Source organism: Cyprinus carpio, chromosome A7 (genome assembly GCF_018340385.1).
Source record: "Cyprinus carpio isolate SPL01 chromosome A7, ASM1834038v1, whole genome shotgun sequence".
Classification (NCBI taxonomy): Eukaryota; Metazoa; Chordata; class Actinopteri; order Cypriniformes; family Cyprinidae; genus Cyprinus; species Cyprinus carpio.
Window position 1 is genome coordinate 11,162,818 of NC_056578.1, and position 26,766 is coordinate 11,189,583.

General features: G+C 36.0%; 1 protein-coding gene across 2 annotated transcripts in view; it reads right to left on the reverse strand.

The window, feature by feature from the left end:
- Positions 1-562: 562 nt before the first annotated feature.
- Positions 563-26,766, reverse strand: part of mllt3 (MLLT3 super elongation complex subunit) — a 46,692-nt gene continuing 20,488 nt past the window's right edge. For both annotated transcript variants that reach the window (XM_042759627.1, XM_042759626.1), the window contains exons 3-13: positions 18,183-18,265; positions 17,888-18,031; positions 17,092-17,130; positions 16,268-16,396; positions 13,206-13,784; positions 5,509-5,581; positions 5,145-5,283; positions 4,890-4,989; positions 3,840-3,908; positions 3,361-3,432; positions 563-1,116 (exon numbers count right to left, since the gene is read on the reverse strand). In XM_042759627.1, the coding sequence (XP_042615561.1) occupies positions 985-1,116; positions 3,361-3,432; positions 3,840-3,908; positions 4,890-4,989; positions 5,145-5,283; positions 5,509-5,581; positions 13,206-13,784; positions 16,268-16,396; positions 17,092-17,130; positions 17,888-18,031; positions 18,183-18,265 (1,559 nt within the window). In that variant the 3' untranslated portion in view covers positions 563-984. The remainder of the gene's footprint in view (positions 1,117-3,360; positions 3,433-3,839; positions 3,909-4,889; positions 4,990-5,144; positions 5,284-5,508; positions 5,582-13,205; positions 13,785-16,267; positions 16,397-17,091; positions 17,131-17,887; positions 18,032-18,182; positions 18,266-26,766) is intronic.

Consider the following 26,766-nt stretch of genomic DNA (forward strand, 5'->3'; position numbering starts at 1 on the left):
GATACAACAACTGCATATAATCCACTGATTCAAACTCATGCCACTGGATGAAAACACATCTAAAGAAGGGGGAAAAACTCTGAAATGTTGTGACAATGAGTCTTTAAAGTTCACTCTGCATGAGGGAAGGAGGAAGGTAGGAGGAAACTTACTGTGTTCTTTCATTTTCCTACGAATTGACAAAAATTGGTTTTCATCTTAATGCCAAAAAAAGGCCCAATTTATTTTACTTTAAATTAATATACTTTAAAGTTTAATTCATGTGGCCCAATACACTTTCTTGATGCAATAACGTTAAGAAACATTTGGGATAGAGGTCAATGGATTTGCTTAAGAACCTGACTTCTTTTAGATGATACACTGAAAACCATTATAATATTATTAATTATTTAACAGGGCAACATTTTAGAAAGAGTTTGCAGACAATGTGCAGTTCATTGATTAATAGGGCTAAAAGTCTTCCTCCGTCCAGCATAACCTGAAACCATTAATTTTACATGATGTACAGCATGAAAAACATTGCTTGTGAGCCATAAAAACAGACATTTCATTGCCGATGAGATGATGTTCCCAAGTGCTTGCACAAGTTTAATATCATTTGCACTTACATACACACACACTTGAAACTCATACTCAATAAATAGACAATGTGGTAAGGCAGTGTTGAAACATGCATTCGTCACAAAAAACGTATCAAACATTCATACAATATACACAAATGTATTTTGTTTTGGAGCAAGAACATTTTTTGGCAATGTCGGATTATCAAGGCTTTTTGGGTGAAGTCCAGGTGGAGTGTAAGAATCTCCAGACTCATGTAATAATGTTTCCGATTTCTGAGGCCTTTCGAGAGACGAGAGGAGATCTGGAATGAAAGCGGATCCTTTCCATTGCCTTACAAGTTTCAATTTAGGAGAAAAAAACAAAAGAAGGGAAAAAGGGAGGTGTGATTTTCCTCCTCGTGGCAGCCAGCTGCACAAGTCTTCAAGATGATCCAGAAGTCTCCAGGTAGCTTTGCAGCTTCCGAACTGTGGTTTTGTCCAGAGAGCAGAGGTCAAAGTCAAAAGTTGTGTTTGTGATGTGAAAGTGTCCCGTTTCCTCAATGAGGTTCACAATCTGCAAGAAAAAAAGGGAATTTGATTATGACGGGGGATGGGGGCGGGCAATCTGTTCACCTTTACATTTTATACAAAGCTCCATTGACAGCGAGCAGCCTCCGTTTGCACGATATCTCATGTCTGATTGTAATAAGGGAAGATGCTTTACCAAAGCAGCCTGTTATTGGTTCCAGCCCTTGCTGCTTCAGAAGAGGGACTGAATTGGTGATTATGAAGAGAAGGGGGGCTGCAGAGTGGCCACATGAATTAAACTGAGCCGTAATAGGACCCAAACCTGATCCGTTTCACACTACAAAGCGAAAGCCGCATATGGAAGGACTTTCTTTGGTTTCTTGAATGCAGGCCAGAAACACAGGGAGACCCAGAGGCCTGTCATGACATTGAAGATAGAAGTCAGCTGTTCGAACGCCTGTAGCCTGGACAAACAACCATGGATGTACTGCTATTGTTTAAAATTTAAGAAGTTTAAGCAGACAATAGTCTATTGTAAAAGTCGTTGCTAATAAGACAGGTTATGTAATTAAACATGATAAAATATTTAAAAAAAGAAATATTTATAAAAAATATATAAAAAGACTGATGGATTATATCGTTATATATAGATTATATAGTACTGATTAGCTCTGGATAGCACATTGGACTTCAAGATGAGGCAATTTAAAGGTTGGTTCGAGTTGTGGCTTTGGGGCAGTCTTGGCCTAATGGTTAGAGAGTCGGACTTGTGACCCAAAGGTTGCGGGTTTGAATCTCAGGTCTGGGAGGGTGAATGTAAAGCACTATCTTCCATCCTCAATATCACAACTGAGGTGAGACCTCAGTGAGCAAGGCACGAACCCCCAACTGCTCCCCGAGCACTGCAGCAATGTGTCTCACAGTGTGCACTTGGATGGATTTATAGCAGAGCACAAATTCCGAGTATGGGTCACTTCACACACGTCACACTAGTTTCATGGTGGTTCCATGGTTATATATTTAAATTTTTAGATATTATACATAAAAAGATATTATTTACAATAAAATAAAAATGTAACCTAATTATTTACACAATGTGCCAAATACTTAATTTTATTAAAAGCAAATTAATCACACATAATTTTGACTAAGACATTGCAATTAAAATTGCATAAATAACGCTGAGATTAATGGGATTTAAAAAACTAATTTAAATGATACTCTAAATATGAAACAGAAACCGCCAGTAGGCGACAAGTTGCAGTCTTAATGAGTCATTCAATCATTCATTCAACCAATTCCTTCAAATGGCTAATTCAATCAGAAACAAAAAGTCTGAGCAACTGTCTACATGAATGGGTCACTGAATCATCAGCTCACTTGATTCATACAAAAATGTGGATTCATTTAGTAATAAAACACCAGTTCGCCCTGGTTTTGTTTGGAACTATTTTCATTGGCTAAACTATATCATATTATATAAATATACAAACCCATACAGGGGCATTGTTCGCTCTCATATCATGAATTTTAGTGTCATATAACTGCATTCTAATAGGCTACACCATGCATGCAGTCAGTCAGTCATCCTGTATCAAGTTCGTCGTTTTATATTTGAGAAATAATGTCCCTCACAGAAGGATTTCTTGTGGTCGGATAACAACGAATAAAGCTTGCCAATGACATCAACAAATTTTCCAGTTTGCGTTAAGGGCTAATCATGGAAGTTAATCAATGCCATATCTTATTGCGGAGGAGGCTGATTATTTCACAAAACTGCAGGATTAGCTTGATTAAGATGTACGTTTGCACCATTTGGACCTCATGTGGGACGTCTTCCAGACTCACACCACAACAGGCTTTGCAACAGAAGGGCACGGCAAATGCTTGGAACTAGAGAAGTATTACTCTCCATTGTGTCAAAGCAAACAGGCCTCAAAGAACAGGAATTATGGGCCGCAAAGAGTTTACTTGGCAAGCAGCACTTGAAGGAAGAGAAAACCTACTGTTACCAGTATGATTTATTACAGCCAGATATTCATTGACATGTTAATGCTGTGGGTAATAACTTTAAACTTTACAGGTTTCTAAATTTTTAGGTAAAGCACTCAGTTTCCTTGGACATCGACAGGGAATTTGAAAGTGTCCCTTCTCATGTTCCCTCATAAAGGGAACACAGGGAATACAGCACTGTGTCTCAAGTGCAAAGGTTCCTTAGTGCAACTGTCTGTGCACAAGTGAGTGATTTAGGAAAGCTGACTTATGACAGTACATGCTTCTCATTTATTACCTGCTGTAAAATGTGCCTTTCCCTTAGTGTCATTAGTCTTCTGTGAAGCTCAACCAGCTCATCCAAGTATGCCTGCGGATCGAGATGTTAGATTAATCGATAAAAAAAGGAGACATGTTACAGATTGATCAATCATGCTCTTACTAAATGTGGCATGTCTAAAATGTCATGGTGTCCTGCACTGCAGTGGTTTCGACTGTTTTTGCTTTTTATACCTCAAGTGGAAAAATAAAACATCTAAATTGTTTAATACACAGTGTGCTTACTATAAAACATTTACATGTATTAATATTACAATGACAGGCCTAGTAGTGTTCCTGTAGCTCGAACAGCAGAGTGCTAGCAACGCCCTGGGATTCCCAGGAAAATCATATAAATTTTTTTTTTTTATGTATATGATGTTTAAAAACATGCCATATGACATATACAACATTAATGTAATGTAGCACATATGCATTTTAAAAAAAATTACTGATTACCTTGTCATAGTCAATGTTTTTATTTTTGTCCATCTTTGCTTGTTTCATAGGACTCTTCACCTCGAGTATCTGCAAAAATTGTCATAATTTAATAACATTACTATATATATATATATATATGTTGTTCAAATCATGAAACGGGTTTGCTTAGCCTGACTTTGATGATGCATATCTTCCGCGCAGTTTGCAGTGCAGGATGCAATATTAATAATATTTTTTAAAAAATAGTCTCTTAAAAATGCACATTTGACAGTAGCTTGAGTTCACAGTAGTAGTCTCTTGAGTTAGGAAACAGATGTAAATTTATGTTCGTTATCAAAAAACGTATCATCTGTATATATGGTAACAACCACATTTTTATATGGTGAAATTTAATTATTCTGACTGATTGTTTTATTAAAATTAACCATTGGTCTTCCATAGTAGGATACATCTAGAGCATGTTGTCTGATTTGTTGTAGATTTATTCACACACACACACACACACACACACACACACACACACACACACACACACACACACACACACACACACACACACGCGCACAAACTCCTGCATCAAACAGAAAGTGAATTTGAGCTGTGGTCAGTCAGAGAAAGTGAGACGTTGTTTTGTAATGTTCTTTTAGATTCGTTCAATAAACCTGTTTTTGAAGCATACTTCATGGTGTGTCTGCTGTTATTGCTTCTGTAGTCGAATTGTTACAACTTACCCCAGCATGTCTTACAATCTACCCTGGCAGTGGGGTAGATTATAACAAAGGCACACCATATATTGGATTTGTCATCAACTTATAAGGGCTGTGATATTCTTGCAGAGGTTGGAATTGGTGCTTTTTGTAGTAAACAAATGTGGGTGCTTTGTATAAAATGTTGAGCACTCTAGCTCAAAGATCCAGCTAGTTTCAAATACTGAAACAAAAACCCTAACAACTGTTGACAGTTAAATTTCTTTTACCTCCACATATAATTCAACCCATTCTCTCACTAAGCACAAGAGCTGATATGAAAGCGTGAAATCACAGCTAGAGGAGAGATGTTCCAGCTCACCTGATTATTGGCGGTTTTCAGTAGAGGTTGGGGGTCATTATGGGGCAGTGGTGAAGAGGCAGAGCTATTTTCACTGTCACTGCCGTCACTTAAACTCACCCTGCAAAATACGTGACAGATATTCACCATTCATTATCCCCTTCTGAGTATCCTCACGTCAGCTACACAGCATGGTATGCAGGCAGGGATATATAAAATTGTCTTCCCCTCTGCAGCCAGGGTTAGCTAGTTGGTAGTTATTTGATAGATATTTACCTGCGGTGGCGATGTGTCATTTGCATGTGCAACGGTCGCTCCATGTCCGAGTCCATGTCATTATCGTCCTCCTCTTCCGAATCCTCTTCGTTTTCATCTGAATGCAAATCTGGAATCACCGACCGCAAAGGACCCAATACTACAGGTGAATAAGAAAGGCAAATGTCTACAAAAGCATAATATTTTAACATTTTTGATCCCAAAGTCATAAGATGCATTGCATTAGTAAAATAAACTAATACATTGGTAGTAAAGTGTACTTTTTGGGTTAAGAAAAGGGACTTGACACACTGACCCATAATAAGGCCAGGCTTTCTCCAAGCCGCCGAAAGCAACAGGATGTGGCAAATATTGGAAAGGTTACCTTGACGTTTGTGTGTGCGTCCAAAGCCGGAGCTCGAACTGGAACCGGAGCTGGCTGGACTGGGCTGATCCGACTAGGAAAGAAGGCAAAGTACCAACTCAATAAAAATAATAATACCAATATCAAAGCATTTTGGTTTTGTGTGCTCAAGAAGTCTGACCATGAAATGATGTGGGAAATAAGCACTTCCTGCTTTTTGATATCTGCCAATATACAGACTCTGTATCACATGACATTAACATAAAAAAAACATTTACTAAGCTTTGCACACTATTGCTTTTTCTAATGACACAACACTGGTTTTGCAGTCTTATAATTACAAATCCGTGGTGTAGCTACCTCAAGGGGCAATATTTGCAAAAAATATATAACCAATTATAATTAATAATAAAATTAGTGAAATTTTTCTGGCTCAAAAAATAAAAGCAGTTGTAATAATAATAATAATAATAATAAATTAAATAAATACTGCATGACACCTAATAACACTTTAAAAACAGACTCTGTAAGAGAACCAAATGCAGTTACTTGTGAAGCCATTTTCATCATCTTCTGTTCAACACTAGAGGCTTTGAAGGTTATTAGTGTCACTTCCTCACTGTAAATCAGTGGGTTCCTGGTTCACACGATCTAATGAAGGCTGATTTATGGTTACACAGATCCCTTTGGGGCAATTTTCACACTAAACCTTCCTACTCGCACATGACTTTTCACTTTGAGTGCATAAAAAAAAAGCTATATAAAAAGTTAAATATGCAAAAGACACCATTAATCCAAATGTTGCTAAAATGGTCTAACTGTACTGAAATAACATCAAAACAAATTTTAGCTCTCCGTACTGCTGAAAAATATGAATACTGGTCTTTGATGTAAATGAAAACAAAAGTGAAGGGAATGAGACACTTATTCAGTGAGTTAGTCCATCAGGCTGAGGTTAAACTAGATTTAGAGGAGGCCTCTTTGAACTGTTGCATCTGTAGATTAATTGTTGAGGATCCCACAATTTATGAGGCACCTTTGAACTCGTAGGGCAATATCTCACTACAGAGCCAAGCCTCTCAGAACAATGGGAACGTGATTGATTGGATACATGGAGGTAAAAGAGCAGACGCGTTTTAAAGAGCCCCTATTTGCTTTTAGAGACACATGCACCGTTTACTGAAAATACCATTAAAATGTAACCAATCACATCTTGTGCTCTTTTTCTGTATGAACAGTTATCCTTGTTAAAGACATGTTTAATAGCAGTAATGTTTGATCCAAGGTTTCTGGTTCTGGTAAATTTAAGACATTTTCTCAAAAAAAAAAAAAAAAAAAGTGAGGAATAAATTAAAGACATAAAAATAAAAAGACATAAATTTAAGGCTTAACTGTGATGGAAATAACTTTTATTGTACCTTCTGATGACACTGCAAAAACATGTTGTTCTTCTTTCAATATTTTTGTCTTGTTTTCCAATGTCTAAAAATTCATAAATAAAGATGACATAAGATAAGACAAGAAGTCTTGTTTTCAGAGAAACCGATCAAAATTAAGTGAGTTTATGAATAAAACGAGAACAAATATCTGCTGATGGGCTCAGAAAAATCTACTTTATTCAAAGGAAAAACAAGTTTCCATTCCCCATTGACAGATACTTGTTCTTGTTTTAAGAATAAACTCACTAAATTGTGTTCATTTTCTCAGAAAATAAGTCTTCATTTCTTCATCTCGCATGAAGTAATGTATCTTGATTTAATGATGTTTAGAAATTTGTATTGGAACACAAGACAAAAATACTGAGGAAGATATTCTTTTTTCTTTCTCTTTACCAATTTCCATTTTTCTTTAAATGCAATTGTTCTTTCACAGTCATAAGCAACTTATTTTAGCTATGTAATATTTTTTATAGAGCAAAATAAGATATTCAGGATATATTATGGTAGGACATGAATAAACCATCAGGAATTGTGAAAAGTGGGTGTTTGAGAGTAAATGCTGCTGGTACCCATTGGTTGAAACCCAACTGGCCTTAACAGAGCAAAAAATTATAAGTATGAAATTATTAAATTGAGAAAAAAAAAAAAAAAAAATGAGGTTCAATGCACAATAAGACTAGGAGTTTTCAATAAGAAAATAAAAATGACCGATTTTGATTTCATGTTCACTTAAACCTTCTCCGAGACTGCCTCGCTTGTGCAACAGTGATAAAGTATAGATGTTATATACTTTTCAGCGTAGTCTGAAATTCAATGTGTCCCCCTGCCACTATGATTTAAAAAAAGTATATATATATATATATATATATATATATATATATATATATATATATATATATATATATATATATATACAAATGCACATACATGCTGCTTTCCGAAAAAATAAAGGTCATTAAAATCAATAATCATTATTCACATAGCATCAAAAAAAGAGAAGGTTAGCGTGGTCCTGGCTAAGAAAACACTTTCAAAGAGAGGCTTGTGAAAACAGCCTGTTCTAACAAAGCAAAATGAATGTAATGATGTTCTTTTAAAATTACATCCAGTATAACAAAGATGTGAGCTGTAAGTGGAGCGAATTGGATTGAATAACTGCAATCCACAAAGACTACCCGACCAAATGGAAGTATAATACAAATCAGGCTTATTGTGGCAAATGGGGCCAAGGATAAAAGAGTAAGAAAGGCGCTCTGTTACAATTGCTTTCCTGACTTTCTTCTTGGCTGAAGTTTTGAGGTTTAAAGTTACTTTAAAGTCCACTGTTTTTCTTCGCTGTACTCACGTTAAGTTTAAATTTGTACTCTAGTTGGATACACATTTTACAAGCTTGCTGAAATTGCATGGGGTGGAGGAACATTTTGAGCACTCGGGGAAAAAAACCAGCAAGGAAGTTCAATGCGAAACTATTAACCTAATTCCTCTTGGAGAGCGGCCCGAGAGGAAATCTAAAGAAGCTATTAAAGTTAATCTGTATTAATTTGTTTACATTCTTCTCTGATGAGCACTTGGTGAAACTGAATCGGGTCTCTTGAACAAAATGTACAAGCAGATGCCATTCAGCTCCTCAGCGAATGGAGAAAGTGAGTGTGGGATTTATAACAGGGCTGGTACAGTGATTAATGGCGAAGAAAGGTTTTAGAATACTCTTGGGAAACATTGGCTAACGTTGTCTATTCAGTCGAAACAGGCCAGGAGGATGCAAATTAGACCACTCTGTCCTCTTTCTAGCAATCTTCACTATACTACAGTGAAAACCATGGTACACTGACAATGGTACTTCTTAGAAAGGGTGAGGTCAGTTTTTTTTTTAATGACAGATGTATTTAGTATAATGCTTGCATTATTATTACTCATACTTGGGTTAGTGGTTTACACAAACCTCAAACTCAAGTATTAAACTTTGAGTGTTTTTATGGATGTACATTATACTTCAAAAGCTTGGGGTCAGTTTAAAGAAATAAATACTTTTATTCAGCAAGGATGCATTATATTGATCAAAAGTGACTGTAAAGACTATAAATGCTGTTCTTTTGAACTTTTTATTCATCAAAGAATCCTGGAAAAAGGGATCACAGTTTCCACGAAAGGGAAACAACTATTTTCAACATTGATCTTAACAGGAAATGTTTCTTGGCCAATAAATGAGCATATTAGAATGATTTCTGCAGGATCAGGTGACACTTACAATATGTGACATTTTACAGTATTACTGTTTTATTGTGTTTTAGATCAAATAATTACATCCTTGGTGAGCATAAGAAACTTCTTTATTGATAACCTCAAATTTTGGGGCTTCCTGATACTTTTCTAAGCACCTGGAATAAAAATGTATGTTGTATACAGTGAAATGGGCGAGGGGAAAAAATCCCACAAACTAGCTACGAATGAGAGCCATATTTAGGAATTTGGATATCAGATAGAATTAGTTAGCAACTACAATTAAACAAATAAACCAACAACCATCCAGCAACCATCTACAACATATTATCATCATGGCGGTGAGTTCTGTTTGAACAAACACCACTCACTCATCTTTGGTAAATGTAGAAATCTAGTTAGAATTTCTAGGTTGTTTTTGTCTCGCTCTGCCCTTAATTCAAAATTACAGTTACTGTGCAATAACTACAGTAATTTTCAAACTCTCCTTTCCAAACAATGTGTTCAATCTATCTCCTCATACAGCACCCGCCTAAAACTATTATTCACCGCACGCATTCTCACGGTGCCTTAAACCTAGAAAAATACAGCAACGAATAGAAGGCAGAACATAACAGGGCACTATAAAACTGTTACGGCTCACTCACTCGACTAGGGGTGACAGTGGTGCTAGTGAGAGTTGCTGCCTGGCAGGGGGCAGGTGCTAAAAATCTCCCGTGAAGCAAGTCGACAATAGGGGCTGCCAAACGTCCTGCAAGCAGGGTGGTAAAGACACTTAACTTCAACCCCTCGCCGAGCCTATTGAAGAGCAAAGTTGTTTCTTTGAAGTTCCTTTCCCTTCATTCTCACTGTTTTTTTCCCTTCTTTCTTTTTTCTTCAGTCTGCATTTTACTGCCTGTTTGTCCGTCTGGGAGCCTGGCTGACATCAAACGCATGGTCAGGGTTTTGCTCTGTAAATCAAGCCGCCTTTCCACTATGGGCCGCACCCCTCTTCCCAAACTAGACGCTTGTAAAAGCTCATCGAAGAAGCCCTGCAACCCTTAGATAATAAAACCGATGTCATCCCTCTTAAGAAAAGGTTCGCAGGTCTTTAAGCATGACGATCATCTGGAGTGTTTGGGTTTAGATGCCTGAGAACATGAAGAGAGAAAGAGAGAGCCTCGCTGTCACCCAAACTTGAGTAATGGCAGAGCTGTGGCTTTGCAGTAAAATGCTACATTAATTTTTTTTAGAGCTAATGAAAAAGCAACTTCCATTAACATGGACTCGGTTTGCAATTTGCGGTGACATGCAGACCACCAAACTAAAACGATGCACTAAACCAGTAGAGCTCCGAACACACACATATGAATTAATAAACAAGAAAAATGTCTGTTAAATGCTGTTACAAGACTAAATATGGTGCTTCATTGACGTGGCGTTAACAGACATGTGTCAGCACCAGTGCTGGGTAGATTACTTCCAAATTGTAGTCTGATACGGATTCCAAATTACATGACAAACATTGTAGTTAGTAACGTAATCCATTACATCGGACTACTTTTTGATTACTTTTAGATTACTTTCGACCTGACATGTTTATCCCATGACTTTAAGATAATCTTGTATCATATTGACATAAGACTTTGACTTTTCTATTTTAGAAAAAAATAAAAAATAAAAAGATGACAAAGAAGAATCAGGGAGATTCTTAATAATACAAAAAATAAATTACAAAAAATGTATGGCTACAGTGTGAATAATATGTAATCAATATAAAACAAGTAACTGTAGTCTGATTAAACGTATTTTAAAAATGTAATATAATCTAATTACAAGTACTTTGTTTTTGGAATCATAATCCAGATTACATGTAATAATTTACTACCCAGCACTGGTCAGCACATGATATATAGTTGTTATATGAATTATGATCGTCAAAAAAAATCACTCAAACCGATTAAGAAATTTTAATGTCAATATGCTCATAATGACTCTTCAAAAGTCTGTATTTTGGTAAAATGCTGCAATAAACACAAAAAAGAAAGACCTTCTTCTTCACATGAGCTTTACGAGTTCAGTAGAGGCAAAGCAGGTGGTCACTAGCAGCACCATGCACACAGCTGGTCTGTGGCTTTACGACCATTGCCTCTGCTGTGGTGCTATAAATCTAGCAGTGGCTCTGAAACTGGCAATTGCTCTGCTTTAGGACTATTGTCTCATTCCAATCAAGCACATGAAGCCCTTCACTTACAGAGGACGTCATATAAACATATTTTAGGATTGGGATACATCCTCCCCCCACTAGCCTTTTACTCTGAGTGACATACATGGCAACATGCGTTTGGAATTTGGCAAGTGGCTGCAGCACTTAACTTCAATTACTTAAATTTATCTTGTTAAGTACATTGTTATTTTATCATTATTTACTGTATATACTATTACAGTATCTATTCATTTTTTGAATTGGCTTTTATTTTTATGTTTAAATATTTCTGTTTAGCTTTCATTTATTTTTATGTTTTAAAGTCACACCAGTAAACTAACAGCAGAACATTAAGTATATTATTCATCTACCTGTGCATTTGATCAGTCTGTACACTTACACTTGCTAGTTATGGTCAAAAAGGCTAGAAAAAGCCCAAGCATAGACCATAACTACTATTCATCAGCTGTCATAAACACTGAAGTTTCTTTCCTTCCCTTTTTTTAAAGGGGTGAGTTTAAAGGAAAACTCTTAGCTATTCATGGTGTCCTTTCCCATTCTCCTCGGGTGTCATAAAACCATAAATTTCATCTCAGCACTTGCCTTAGAGCCAATAAAGAAGCTCCCCTTTTTATGAGCTGCTCTCTTGCTGAAGGTACATGAACCTTGCCACTGGTGACACTGCTGAAGCTAAAAACATTCTAGATCTATACGAACTACTATAACTACTACTACTATTACTATCTTCAAAATGATATCAAGACTAAATTCACTGACTAGGCAATTGGCAAGTGTGCAGAACAATTTGCCCGCTGCCTTGTAATTGGTCCTCCTCGTGTCTGGCAGCAATTCAATCCGAAACACACAATCCACAATACAATGAAATGAAACTGGAACAACATCAGTCCTTTTGTTTGAACAAAACCATAACAACCTAAATAAGAAGCCTTTGACCAGCTACCAGACTTCCTGTCCTGAACAGCCGAGAGGTCTAGCAATGGGCGGCACTGATTTCCTGCACCCAACGCAGACAAATAGGCCCTCAGCTTCTGAACACCCACCAAGTTTATTAGATCCCCTCATGCAGCAGACTGCTGTTCATACGGCCTTCTAAGAGCCTGTCTCAACCTCTCTGTTTGTTATTTACAGAGACCCCCAAGTCCCAGAAAAGGTCTCCGCTAATCGCATCATTCGAACACAAAAGTTCACCCCAAAGAATACTGAAATTCATTGTACTTTCCCATAGGATTGGTTGCACGATAGATTTTTGCCAACTTATACAATTAATATGGATTGAACTAGAGATGCACAATATGAAAATTCAGACGGATACCATTTGGCTGACAACTATTTTCATAAATATTCCATATTAAAATTCCAAAATATTTTTTCTAAATAAATTAAAAAATAAAACATTAAAAAATAAAACATTAAAAAATAAACGCAATTGTTTAAATGCTACACCTTAATCACAATAATACAAGATTTTAATAATTATACAATAATGTTAAATACATATTATATATGTATATATAATTTATATCAATGTGCATAAAATATTCATTCATTCACAAAATATTTTTTATTCACACATCCAAAGGAGATCAACCGGTATGGATTAAAATCATTAAATCGAATTATAACCAATATGGTAACCAATACATTTTGGATTTCTACAGTACCTTAAACAATCATTACAAAGACTTCAATCTGGTTATTTTGCTATTAGCAAACTGTATTTCCATGAAGGTTAGGATGAAGCTCACCAAATGCTAACAGATGTTACATCTGAGGGACAACTAACCACTTAGGAAAAATCAGGGACTAAATTTCATGTTGTTATGTTCCAGCATAATGATTAGAAATTGACTTACGTCTGATCTTGTGAACGTGTTGTCATCCATGTCAGAGTCATTCGGGTCCAACACATCCTGGAAGGGCGGTAATGCTGGCGGTTTTCTCTTCTCTGAAAGTTCACTATTTTGTAACCTACTATGCCGGACTTGCGGCTTGTCTTTCAAGACCTTTTTATCCGAATGGTGATGCTGTAGCAAGGTAGGACACGCTTGCTGCTTTTGTGAGCTCTCTGAAAAACTGCTTTTCCGTTTTTTGGTAACATGGCCTTCACTGTCCAACACAGGCCGCCGTTTACTCTGTCCCAAGCTTGAGAAGCTACCCTCTGATGAACGTTGCTCCTTCGATGTGGTCTTGGGCTCCTTGAATCCCATTTGGGGAATGGGGCGATCTTCCTGAATTGGTTGATTCTCTTTGGGTTTTTTAGAATCTTTAGAGAGTTTTCCAGAGTCCTTGCTGAAATCTCTGAAGGCACTTTTGGACTCTTTTGAGTCTTTGGAAGGCTTGTCCTTATGGTCCTTAGAAGGTTTGTGGAGTTTGAGGGAGCTGCTGCTGATATTGTTTGTGGTTGTAAGTGCACTGCTGCTTTTGGACCCGTCCTGTAATGAAAATATGACAATATTAAGAAAGATACAGCCACTTACACTCTTAAAATAAAGGTGCTTCACGATGCCATAGAAGAATCTTTTTGTCTGAATGGTTCCATAAAGGACCTTTAACATCTGAAGAACCTTTCTGTTTCACAAAAGGTTCTTTGTGGTGAAAGAAGGTTCTTCAGATTATAAAAAGTTAAAAAAGAGATGGTTTTTTAAAGAAACTTTGACTGAATGGTTCTTTGTGGAACCAAAAACGGTTCTTCTCTGGCATCGCTTGAAGAATCTTTTGAAGCACCTTTATTTTTAAGAGTGTAAAACTGAATTTTATAAGGATTTAATTAATTGAACAACTTTGACAGAAAAGAACTGTGACCGCTCCATTTTATAGTTATGATATGATAGTATCTACGATAGTACGTTACCCTTAAAAAGGTTTGGGCCAGTATTTATTTTACATTTTTTTAAGGAATTGACTTCCATTCAGCAAGGACATTAATTTAACAAAAATGACAGCAAAGAAATTTATACTTTTACAAGAGATTTCTATTTCAAATAATTGCTGTTCTTTTGAATTTTCTATTCAACAAATAATGTACCAGTTTCCACAAAAACATTAAGCAGCACAACCATTTTTAACTGTTATAAGAAATGTTTAAGAATAAATTACATTCTACAATATATTAACATTTAAAACAGTTATTATAAATTGTAATAATATTTCACCATTTTAGTTTTAAATGTATTTTTTAATAAATAAATGCAGCCTTGATGAGACATTAAAAGACTTTGAAAGAACAATAAAAAGACTTACAGACCCCAAACCTTTGAATGGTAGTGTACACCACAGCGTTAATGCCATATTCATATACCAAAGTATGGTCAAAACCCCATTGCTATACATTTTGTTAATATAATGAAGAACAATACATAAACTGCTATAAATATTCAAATACTCAACTTTCCTTCCATTATAATTGACAAATGATGTGTGTGCTCAGGCAAACAACCAAACCCATATGTGAAACATTTCCATAAACAATTTTTCAGAATGATCCTGAAAACAATTCCACTGGGGGAAGGGCAACCTCAGAGCCATCTCGGAGGCAAGCTGGGGATGAAGCAACAAGCCTTCGGTTGACTTTAATGACAGGTTTATCCTATCTTCAGGTAAAGCTAACTAGCCCCTGTCAATAAGTCATTGATGCAGTTAAGTTGTTAAGCAGTCAGTTACAACCTACCCAGACTACCTTTAAATCCATCTTTTATTGTTATATGTGATACAGAAATGGAAAAAAAACCAAATTTTTTTTTGTTTGTTTGTTTTGATTGGCTTTAAAAGTACATTAAAAGTTATTTAAAATGGTCTAGGAGACACCGATGTTAAAGTCAAATGAATTTAGACTTGATTAAGTTTATGGATAGTTTTGTTACATTTACAATCAGTTATAATACACATGGTACAATACATTTTGGCAGTACACAACGGGATGGAAACATCTCTTCTCTATATTTAAAAACCGAATTACCATCATCATAATAATATTGTTCAGTGCTATTAGAGCTTATTGCAACTAGTGCATTTTGTTAATGCCAAAACGCAAAGAATATTTCTCTAAAAAAAAAACAATGTCACAACGGACTTTTCCAGGAACCATTATGGTTGGCAATCAATCAACCTTCAAAATTTTCAACCATAACATTGAATTAAGTGGAGGAAGGGGATAAGGACAACAAAGAGCAGACTGTCGTTTTTGTTTTGCTAAAGCGACCGGTGTAGTAGTGCAGGGGAGGCTGGCTGCGAACGACCCTTGATCTGTCACTAATCCATCGCACGCGAGGGCCTGTTTGGATTGGGAACTGTTTCCATGTGCACTGGGGACTCTCGTAACTTCACTGTAAGAGCTAGCATACAAAACAAGCTGCTTAGCAGCTAAGTATTATTGCACAGGAGACTTAAATTAAATTTCAATCAAAGAAATGTGGCATTGTGTAGTCAAGCTAGATTTACTAGCATTACAGCTAATGTGGTTTAATAGATGCACAAATGAAAAAGCTGCAGCTTCTGAGGTTTTCCCGCACAAAACCCCTAGAAATTGCACTAATTTATTTGTTTCTTTTTTTAAAAATTCTTTAATTAAAATGCCATTACAAGTTGATTAACAAGAGTGCGTTGGAAACATGGTATTGTATGGCTAGATATGAATCTTTTCGCACATGTAGAGCGCCGTTGAAACACCTGGCGAGTTCGTTTACGTCATCGGAATGCAAGCATGTGCTTTCTCAGCAGCCAAGAAATGCTCGACTTAAGCCAAGTTTCACATCTTTAAAATCCTTGGAGTTAAATAGCCCCTAACGGCTTTCAACTTGCCAAATATGCAGGATTAAGCAGGACTCCTTGGAGGAACTGGGAATTTTTTAAATGCCGAACAAAGTCATGCAAAGTTTTCTCAAAGTTCAGACTCTCAAATACGGAGATCCACACTCACCTTTGACCCTGGAAAAGACTTGCTCTTTTTCACATCAGAGAAGGGCAATGTTAATGAGCTGCTGGGTAATGTGGGCAGCTTCAGATGCTGCCCGAACAGAGAAGTAGAGCCCTCCTGCATTACCATTACCTAAGAAATGCAAGACAATGAAAACTGAGATGACCAAAGAAATGCATATTGTAACTGCATTCCAAGATGTTCTTTACTGCAAATCTTCATCTCGGTTTAATTCATAACTTTCAATGTCTTGATCGGACATAGTATATACTACCGTCCAAAATTTTGGGCCCAGAGTACGATTTTTTTTTTACATTTATTTATTGAAAGAAATTAATTTTATTTAGCAAGGACACATGAAACTGAACAAAAGTGACTGTAAAGTAATTTCAAATAAAGGCTGTTCTTTTTAACTTGAAAACTGAGCTTTGAAATCACAGGAATAAATTACATTTTAAAAATATTAAAAAGGAAAAGAGTTATTTTAAATTGTAAAAATATTTCACAATATTACACTTTTTGCTGTATTTTCCTTAAATAAATACAGCATTTGTAAGCATAAGAGACTGTACAAACCCCAAGCTTTCAAATGTTATCGTATGCTAGAATCTCTTTTTAACACAAAGCAAGGAAAAGGAAAGTTGTTTCAGATGCAAAGCGAGTTATTGTATTTTGAAGATTACGACAATAGCATTTTTGGTTATTTAAAGTAATGTTCAAGTGCATCGTTTTCCACAATCCACAATCAGAGAATACCACAATCAGAGAAAATACTGTTGAAGTTCTGTTAAACACACTGAAACACTGACAATAGAGTTTGTCCTTACTTTAGAGTCCTCTGAAGATCTTTTGTGAGGATCCCGTTGCTGTAAACAACAAAGTACAGATATGTGAGTGTAAAATATAGACTATGAATCAACACAAATCACCACAGACACACACACACACTCTCTCTCTCTCACGCACACACACACACACACACACACTAACACATTTTGAAAAAAAAAAAAAAAAAAACTCTGCTTACTCCTGTCCTGATGTAATGACAAAATAGCTTTCAAAAGCCAAAACAATCAGGTAAATTGGAAAGGACCTTCCTCAGTCAACACCTCGCTAAATTGATATTGCTCTAGCGAACGGTTTTCTCTTAATTAAAACAACTTCCCCGTACAACTGCCCTTCCGCCAATAAACTGTTTCGATTCCTGCCATGCCTCATATGTAAGTCAGACAAGCACCAAAGGAGATGGTGTCATAGCCCCAGCCGTAAAACAATCAAATGACTAGAATGAGGCAAGAGAAGGCAAGCAAAAACTACAGAGAGAGCCCTCACAAGAATAACAATTTCTTTAAATACGTCTTAAGGGTAAAAGCATCCCAGTTCATTACTGCTGGAAGAACTTCAAAATGCATCCAAGATCAACGTAATGAACAAACCAGTTGATTCATAAAAAGCGTGTGGCTCTCTTTGGCATGGGCCCAAAGACAATTAAGGCTTCCTCTAGTGATAGATGGTCGAGTTAAGACTAGCCCAATCAAATCCTGTAAAGTTACTTATTGTCTTGGTTGATGGGAACAGTAATTCCATTAGGGGAAGCCACGCCCATCCCCAGCCGGTTCGTACCCCTCCAGCCTTGAGCAGCTTCCTGCGGAACTCTTCAGTAGGGTTGTTGAACGTGAGCTTTTCACAGCGGAGATGATTGACAGGTGGGTGACCCTCCAAGTGCAGGAACAAATCGTAGTCAAAGCGCACTTTTTTTGGTTCCTCCTGATTAAAAGTGACAAGAACGTTACATTTACCCAGTGTACACAGATGCTTGGATTGGTTTCATTTTAGGTAGCAGATCAAATACACTTGTTTATAGAGATCATAATTCACAATTACATGTTTGCACAAATAACAGGAAACACCAAAGTACCTTATTTTTAAAGTAAACTTCAATAGGCAAGATAAATCCAGCGTATCCAGACTCTTCAACTTTATATGGTGGATCCTTGCACACTGCAAGAGAGAGAAAGAGAGACTGTTGGTTTCATTTTAGCAGGAAAATCAATATGTAAAGTAATAAAGCACACATTGGTGTGGTATATTGTGAATATAATCATAGCTGTTAGGTACAACACACAGCAATGTGTTAGCAACCCCTTTAGCCATAAGATTCCTAATATAGCACAGCCTTCACTGTCTTTTGAAAAGTGGGTTTTACATAAAAATATAAGATACACACATTTTTATTATGTTTTATGACATTAACACATTAAAGGAAATAAAGAGGCTTTACTTGATCACAATTTTTTTTCTTCCTTAGGATTTTCATTAGATGAGCAGTAGCTATCAGGCAAGACACTGACATTTTACTTTATCATACTGCTATAAAAAGCAGTGGGAGATTATAAATTCAAGTTAAGCACCATTAGAATTCAAGCAACATTATATATATGTCATCTTGACCTGCAGAATGAGCATCACTGGAGACATGGTCAGGTTTAAAGCAGAATATGTAACAATATTTCATTTGAAAGAAATCTCTTTTGCTCATGACACAAAGGCTGCATTTAATGGATCTAAAATACAGTAAAATAGTAATATTATTACAGTTTAAATTAACCGTTTTCTGTAATGCATCCTTGCTAAATAAAAGTAACAATTCCTTTCCAAAAAAAAAAATTATAAAGCAGGTTTAAAACAATTGTCTGAATACAAATGAAACCTTTGTGAACAATAACCTTCATTGCAAGTAAAATATATGTTGAAACGTTTCAAACTCCTCATCTCCACCATCTCTTCTAAAAAAGGTACATAGCCTCTCCTGGGAACTTATTAGCATTTAGACTTGCCGTTTAAATGACCTGGAACGTGTGACATCTCCCCTGATTAACTGTATTATTTATGTCTTTATGGCCAAATCCTCTGTGCAACATAAAAGCAATGGGCTTTCATCTTCTTATTTTAATTTATGGCCTTCATCAAGAGACATTACTTATAAAAAATAAACTGCTCTAAAGAACATTTGGTTTTGCTTACACAAATCATTCATCATCTTTTAAAACACTAAACCTCCTTAGTGAATAAATTATCTGCACCAACACTTTTGTTTTACAGCGATGCCTTGCTATTTATCAGACATCTCAGCCTTTTTATCTCCCTCTTCTACACACACACACACACTTCAAGTTATAAAAGACAAAACATCAGACTTGGTCCCAATTAGACATTTCAGGATAAACCCCCAGTAGTTTAGGTCAGGTGACGCCCCATGGGAACACTTGTTTGTCTCACTCTCCAAATCCCAAAAGAGCTTCATAACAGCATCACCAATTAGTCAACATGTACTGTTGAGTGTGAATGGATACAAGGACACCTGCAGACAATGTCAAATAAAAAGAGGAACTTGTTCTTTCCTTACATTTAATGAAATGTCAAATTAAGCCATAAACCACCTACAGTAACAAGTTAGTTTTTCCTTTGACGATTAACCCCAATCTCAGATCAAAAGTGTTGCACGCAGATACTGACTGCATATATATACTACATACATATTGTTGCTCTTTTGTTGGTTTGATTGCTTCTATTGTTCTCATTTGTAAGGTGCTTTGGATAAAAGCTAAATGATTTAATAAAAAAGTAATTCATGTTTATTCATAATAATGTTACATTTATCCAACTTGAAAATGGTAAAAAAAAAAAAAAAAGTAATTATTAGTAGTATAGTAGGATGATTGATTTTTTAATGTATTTAGTGCATAAAATGCATAAAATATAAAACTGATAAAATTAAGCTTATTGTAAAGTGTTACCTGTTCATTCAGTGTGGCATCACACTGGATAGTGAAAAACATCTAAAATCATGACCAGTTTCACATAGTGTCAGGACCAGATAAACACATTCCCTTTATTCACAGAAATGTAACCAAAAATCTTGATGTTGAAAAATGTTTAAGTCTATGGACACGCTGTGTGTGAACCACCCACTTTTTATAGTCAGAAAATAAGTAAAACTTTTCAGATCTCATGGAAACCCCTTATCTGACTCTTAACCTTAGGAAACCTCATACTCTATCCTACATCTCGCTTATTTTTTTTTTTCTTTATAACCTATCCATGTCTTTCAAGTTATTAAGCAGGTAAAGTTGATCCACCGTAGCTAAAGGGAAAACAGAACTGAACTTGGAATCTAGTTGTTATGTCAGCTCTAGATCTTTTGCTTAAGATGAAAAGGTTATTTTACATGGGGGACGGGGACAGGGGTGGGGGGTGCAGACAGACTGTATGAGTGAAGGCCACAATACTCTCATTGACCTCCAACAGGAACTCAGCCAAAAGCTACAACACAACCAGAACAGAGAATCAACTGCACACTTTTATTGGAAAAGGCCAAGAAGAGTTTTTTTCCCCTCCCCCTTTGCGTGCACACACACACACACACACACACACACACACACACACACACAGCATGCCAATTATAAAACAATGCCAGTCAGAATGCATTTGCCCCTTCCCTGAGACGGAGTCAGCTGGAAGACACAGAGCCAAATTATATGAAAAAATAAAATAAAATCACAGCACAGCTACACTAATAGTTTTAATCTGTTTTACCTCACTTGAAGAACCCCTAATGTATAAAATGAAATGCAATTGATTCATATTACATTTCCAAGCATATCCAAAGCATGGTAGCACTGAGGGTTTATGGGAAGAAAATTCCACTTTGTCTCAGATTACAATCTTATATCTGGTCCAGTGATTCCACAGTACGATATACATCAGTAGTATCTGCTGCATAAACAATCCCCCTTTAGAGCAGACCACCTGCACAGGGTTCATATCAAGAAATATGTGAACATTATACTATTGCATGTGTTCACACAGCAGACTATATGTGACCATGGAGCACAAAACCAGTCATAAGGGTCAATTTTTCAAAATTGAGTTTTATACAACATCTGCAATCTGAATAAATAAGCTTTCCATTGATGTATGGTTTTTTGGTTTATTAATTTTTTTGGATGTGATTCAACTATTTGAAAATCTGGAATCTGAGGGTGCACAAAAATTTAAATATTGAGAAAATTGCCTTTAAAGTCCAAATGAAGTTCTTAGCAATGCATATTACCAATAAAAAATTAAGTTTTAATATATTTACAGTAGGAAATTTAAAAAATATCTTAATGGAACATGATTTTTACTTAATATCCTAATGATTTTTGGCATTTTTTTGACTTTTTTTTTCCTCTAAATTCTCACAATTCCATTTTTTTGTTTCTACCACAAAAATAATTTCCAGTTTCTCACAACTTTACTTCTTTTAGAATTGTGGTTTTATGAAGAAGAGTTTATATCTCACAGTTCTGAGTTTATATCTCGCAATTCTCAAAATTGTAAGAAAAAAAAGAGACAATTAGGTATTTTATAGCAATTAATTTAGCATTTTTTTATTTTTTTTTATCCTGTGGCATAAGCATAAACAAACAAACAAACATATCCAACAGATTTCTATCCTTTGCATTACTGTTTTCATTCCAATTAAATTAAATAAGGTGCTTACCATGACTAAAATGTACCGACCAAAAAAAAAAAAAAAAAAAAAGTTGAAGATATTTTGCGGGTCCTCAAGCTTGCTGTCTAATTTAAGATAATCACGTGTCAATGGGTCGCCATGCTTGACAGATCGCTGGACTATTGAGGAAGCTGTCATTGCATTTAGAGCTAATCAAGCCAGTAGCTTAAGTATAACGAATGTAGCATTAAGTTGTCAAAACTGCTAACTGTTATAGGTGATTTTTCCTGAATCTTTCAAGGTTGGCCAAAAAGTAGAACCAGAACCATTGAAGTGGCTACAGCCTCATTAAAGAAGAGATGGTAGCTTGCAATTGCACTGCCCTTGCTGTGACTCAAGACTCATAAAATCCTCCCATTCATTTTCATTTGAGTGCTAGCTGACCTGGAATAACAAATCATTTGCAATGTGAAATAGGTCGGTCCATAATTGGTCCCAGACTCAAGCACCATATTGACAGCAGCCAAACTCTTTGGTAAGACTCTACTGCTACTCGTAAAGTAATGGTGACCCGCACTGACTGCCAGTGCTTGAATGGAAAGCCTTGCCTCTTTATATTAAAGATGCACCGATCGACTGGCCAGGGACCAGAATCAGTCAATTTTCCACATGATCGGCCTGAACCGGTGACCGGCCAGTCAAGCCACCTTTCCACTATATCCAACAAACGACAAGCGATAGACCGGAAGTCCTTCATTTCCAATGGAGAGTAGTGAGGGAGTTCCATGAGGATCCACTCATGTGTGTATGCGGGAAATTTCAGATCCAGTTTAAGCTTTGGATGCATTAAAATATTTGAGATCGCCCAACCGGATGTGATGTATTCAGCGCGAGGATAGAGTTACTGAAAGTTTTTACAGAACTGTTGTGCCTCCGAGCAACACAGCTGTGTTTCATAACTGAATGAATCCACATTTCATTGATTTGAATCAGTAACCCATTCATAAAGATAGTCACTTGCCTTGTTTCTGAATGAATTAGCCATTTGAACGAATCAGCTGAATGAATGAATGACTCACTCAATAAAACAGTCATTTACCGACACCTACTGGTGGTTTGGTTTCATATTTAAGTATTATTGCATTTTCCCCAACATTTCCTATTTGTATGTTCAAAAAAATATATACATTTAAAACATTTATCTTATAACATTATTTATGCATTTGCAATTTTGCAGTGTAAATGCATTTATGGCACCTCTCAGCTTCATCAAACAGTCTGTGTAAGTACATATAATGCCTCTCCAGATGCAGCTTCTGTGGTTCCTGCAGTAGAAAGATGGAGTTTGTTGATAATGATTTCATTTCCATACTCTGAATTTGGATACTTTTGGAATTTAGGGAAAAAAATGTCCATATAAACATCTGTTTTGTTAAATACAGCAACTCATTTCTACCTCTTTCTAGTCCCAGAGCACTTTATTTTGAGAATTGTTTAAGTGAGAGAGCATCTGTAACTTAGTCCAGACAGGGGAAATTGTGATGCTTAATAAAAAATTTTTATTACATATATATAGGAAAATCGGCCCAGAAAACTCTAATCAGTGCATCTGTACCTACTACAGGAAATCTCTAATATCATTAGCCAGCATTTCAGCATTGTTAGATGCTTTTTCCATCCAAATATAGAAGGTTAAAGCAGGTGCCCTGAGAATGCTGGTCCATAAAAAGCTTTTGGCACTGAACTGCTGGCTTAAAAGGGAGGTTTTTAAACCTTATTAAGAAGGTTGGGAAAGTTAAGAATTAGTACAAGGAATGAATCAACAAAGCATTTGAGGAGGCAAGCCTTTAGCAGTTCGACACAGAGATCTCACGGTTGTCCAACCACACTGTGTGTTTGCTATCAGCTTCAGACATCCTGCCTCATCCTGCCAACAGAATTTACAAAAACTTGCACATAAAAAGGGTATATTCTGTGAATAAACTTTGTAAATGCAACTAAAGCTGAAAAAGAAGGGATGCCTTTCTTGTTGCCATTGAGGACGGAGTTTTGGTGAAGTACTGTCACAAGCCACTGCAGACTTACTTAAATTTTGGGATACACTGATATTAAAATTCTGGCCAATAAGCTGAGAATTATTTTCATGTTATGGACAATAACCAGTAAAATTAAACTAAATGTACGTAAATACAGTAAAATCAAAACACTCAAAACTAAGATCAGTTGTTTTAAATAGTGTTTGAACAATATTGATTTTTTTGATGGCCGATATCTTAGAGAGCAGGGTGGCCGATGGCCGATATACAGTAAAGCTGATATATGATGTCACACTTTTTAATTTAAAGATAGTAAAATCCCAAGCATTCAATTCAATTCAAGTTTATTTGTATAGCGCTTTTTATGATACAAATCATTGCAAAGCAACTTTACAGAAAATTACGTTTCTACAATATTTAGTAGTAGCTTATCAGTGATGACTGTCAGTTTATGTGCATACGGCAGAAATGTTCGGAAAAATCAATAAAAGACGTAAACAAACAGACAATTAACACTATTAACAGCAATTATGCAATCAAATATATAGCAAAATGTGATAGTTCTGTATGTTGTCTCTGGGTTAGATTAATATTATTTACTGTGATTGTTTGGTATAATTTATTGTCAGGTGTTCTGGATCCAGACTGGAGCTTGTGTACATCCTAGTTACCATAACCATAGCATAACCACTGCTAAAATTTATATTTCTTTTATATAATATTTACTAAATTATAAACAATATGACAATTAATATTTAATATAAATTAATAAATATTATAAAAAGAATTTGAATAAATCTGATACTTGATTCTGGTATATTCAAGAAAAAGAAATTGCTAAAAATATGACTACAAAAGAAACACTTAACAGAAAATGTAAAAACCAACATTGATAATAAAAAAGACAAATATTGGCCGATATATCGGTCAACCACTAGTTTTAAATGCTACAAGTGAATTTAGGGATTACAATAATATAACATGTTATTAAATTTTGTTTTTAAATATTAACTTTAAGCGAGCATTAAAGTCGCCATGAAATCAAAATTTACAATTCTTATTTTTATATGTAATATTGTAGTGTTTATTATAAATGATTTATCAGTGCACTTCATTATTATTTTTTTTTTAATTAATGTGCCCTCATAATCTTTAAATCAAATACATTAACCTTCCCTTCCTCCTCGAAATGACTTCTCTTCCTGCCGTGTGCTATGACGTGAGGCCGGGGCTATGGTACCAAATATATTGTGCATGCCTATATAAATTACATATTTGAATTATTTGAGCTTTACACCGAAGTGAAACACAAACAGACAGGGTGAGACATGCAAAAAGGTGGTACCGTGACAGAGATTGCCATATGGGAGCACTGCATTCACAAAGGTGTAAATCGACACCTATTGCATGGGAACCGCTAAGTCCACCAAGTTTTCAGGTTGTTTGGACATGGTGGTTCACTCTCATTCTTCATTTTCACAGCACATGCTAAAATACACAGTAGCCTGTTCTTCCAAGCATGGCAGATTTGCCATCCTCCAAAAACGAGCAATTCAGCATCAAGAAAAGCTCTTTTCAGACCACCATCTTCCAAAACAACCACATTAACATCTGCTTCTCAAGTGCCCTGCCCCCATGGAGCAACACTTCAGCCAGCCATTTCCCAGCTGTGCTTTCTCAAACTCACAATTCAAAACAGGGGGAAAAACTGACCCTGGATCTTTGCTCACTTCAAGGCATGTTTTCAAATGCATTTCAGCAGTGCCAAGGCACCATGGGTCAGGGAAAACGTCCAGTTCAGGGGCTTCTGTAAAAATTCCCCAGATGCCAACTTGAAACAACGAGGGATGACCCTCTCTTCGGTGCTTTTCAACAAACAGTCCACTCTGTTGAATTCCAACGAGCTGCGTCCCACTCTGTGAAAATCATTTTGGTATATAGTCAAGAGCAGCTCTGCTTGCAATTACAGCTGCTTGAGGCCCTCACTCGAGCGCTGAGCCTTGACACTAGTGCCGTCTGTACTTAGTTTTGTGTGTGGGTCTGTTCAACATTCAAACTAGTTAACAGCCAACATAAATAACTGTTATGACATTTCAGTGTTAATGGCTTTGAATGGCTGCAAATCTCTTTATCTAAAAAAAAAAAGGACACTTTCTTTTATACGTGTAGACACAAAAATAGGGCTTTATACTGTTCAATTCATTTAAATTAATTAATGGATTAGGTATCAAAACTACTAAAACAACAGCATTTTCATTATTTAATAATCTAAGTTAATTATAATTTCAAAAAAAAATAATAATAATAAAAAAATACAAAATGGTCACAGTTAGGCCACAAACATACTCTATCCAAATACACAAACACGAATTGTCTGGACAATGTTTAACAAGTGTACAGTTCCACTGTCCATACTTAACATGTGGCTGGCTAAAAGATTTTGGTTTCACTACTAGTGTAGAGTTTTGCATCTTAAGAAACTGCATTGAAAAACAAAGAAGTATTTTCTTTGAGTTAGTAAACAAGCTAAAAGTTAAAAGCTAAAATCACATATGAGTCAGCAATGTTTGTGAAGCAGGTGCATTTTTAATATCTTCAAGTTGGCTCTAGTAGCATCTAAATTCACTGCAAGAATCCAAATAGCATTGCATTTATTGCGGTTATCAGTTTCACAGAATGACAAAACAAGCAAGTCATCCAAGAGAATGAAGAAAGCAGTAACAGCTGTAAAAGATCTGTGCATGCTGAAATCAACCTACACTGTAAGAATTAAGTCAATCTCCAATGACAGCTGTATAAAAGGTTTACTGAGCAAGTACCTTTCCATTGGCATCTTTCCAAACTAGTGACAACATAATAATAGTCCTTGAATCAAAAGAATTGGAAAGACTCTGAGGCACCCAATGCAACTCTCTAATGCAAAATGTGAATGCATCTTGAAACTAGCCCTCACAGAAATTCACAAACCC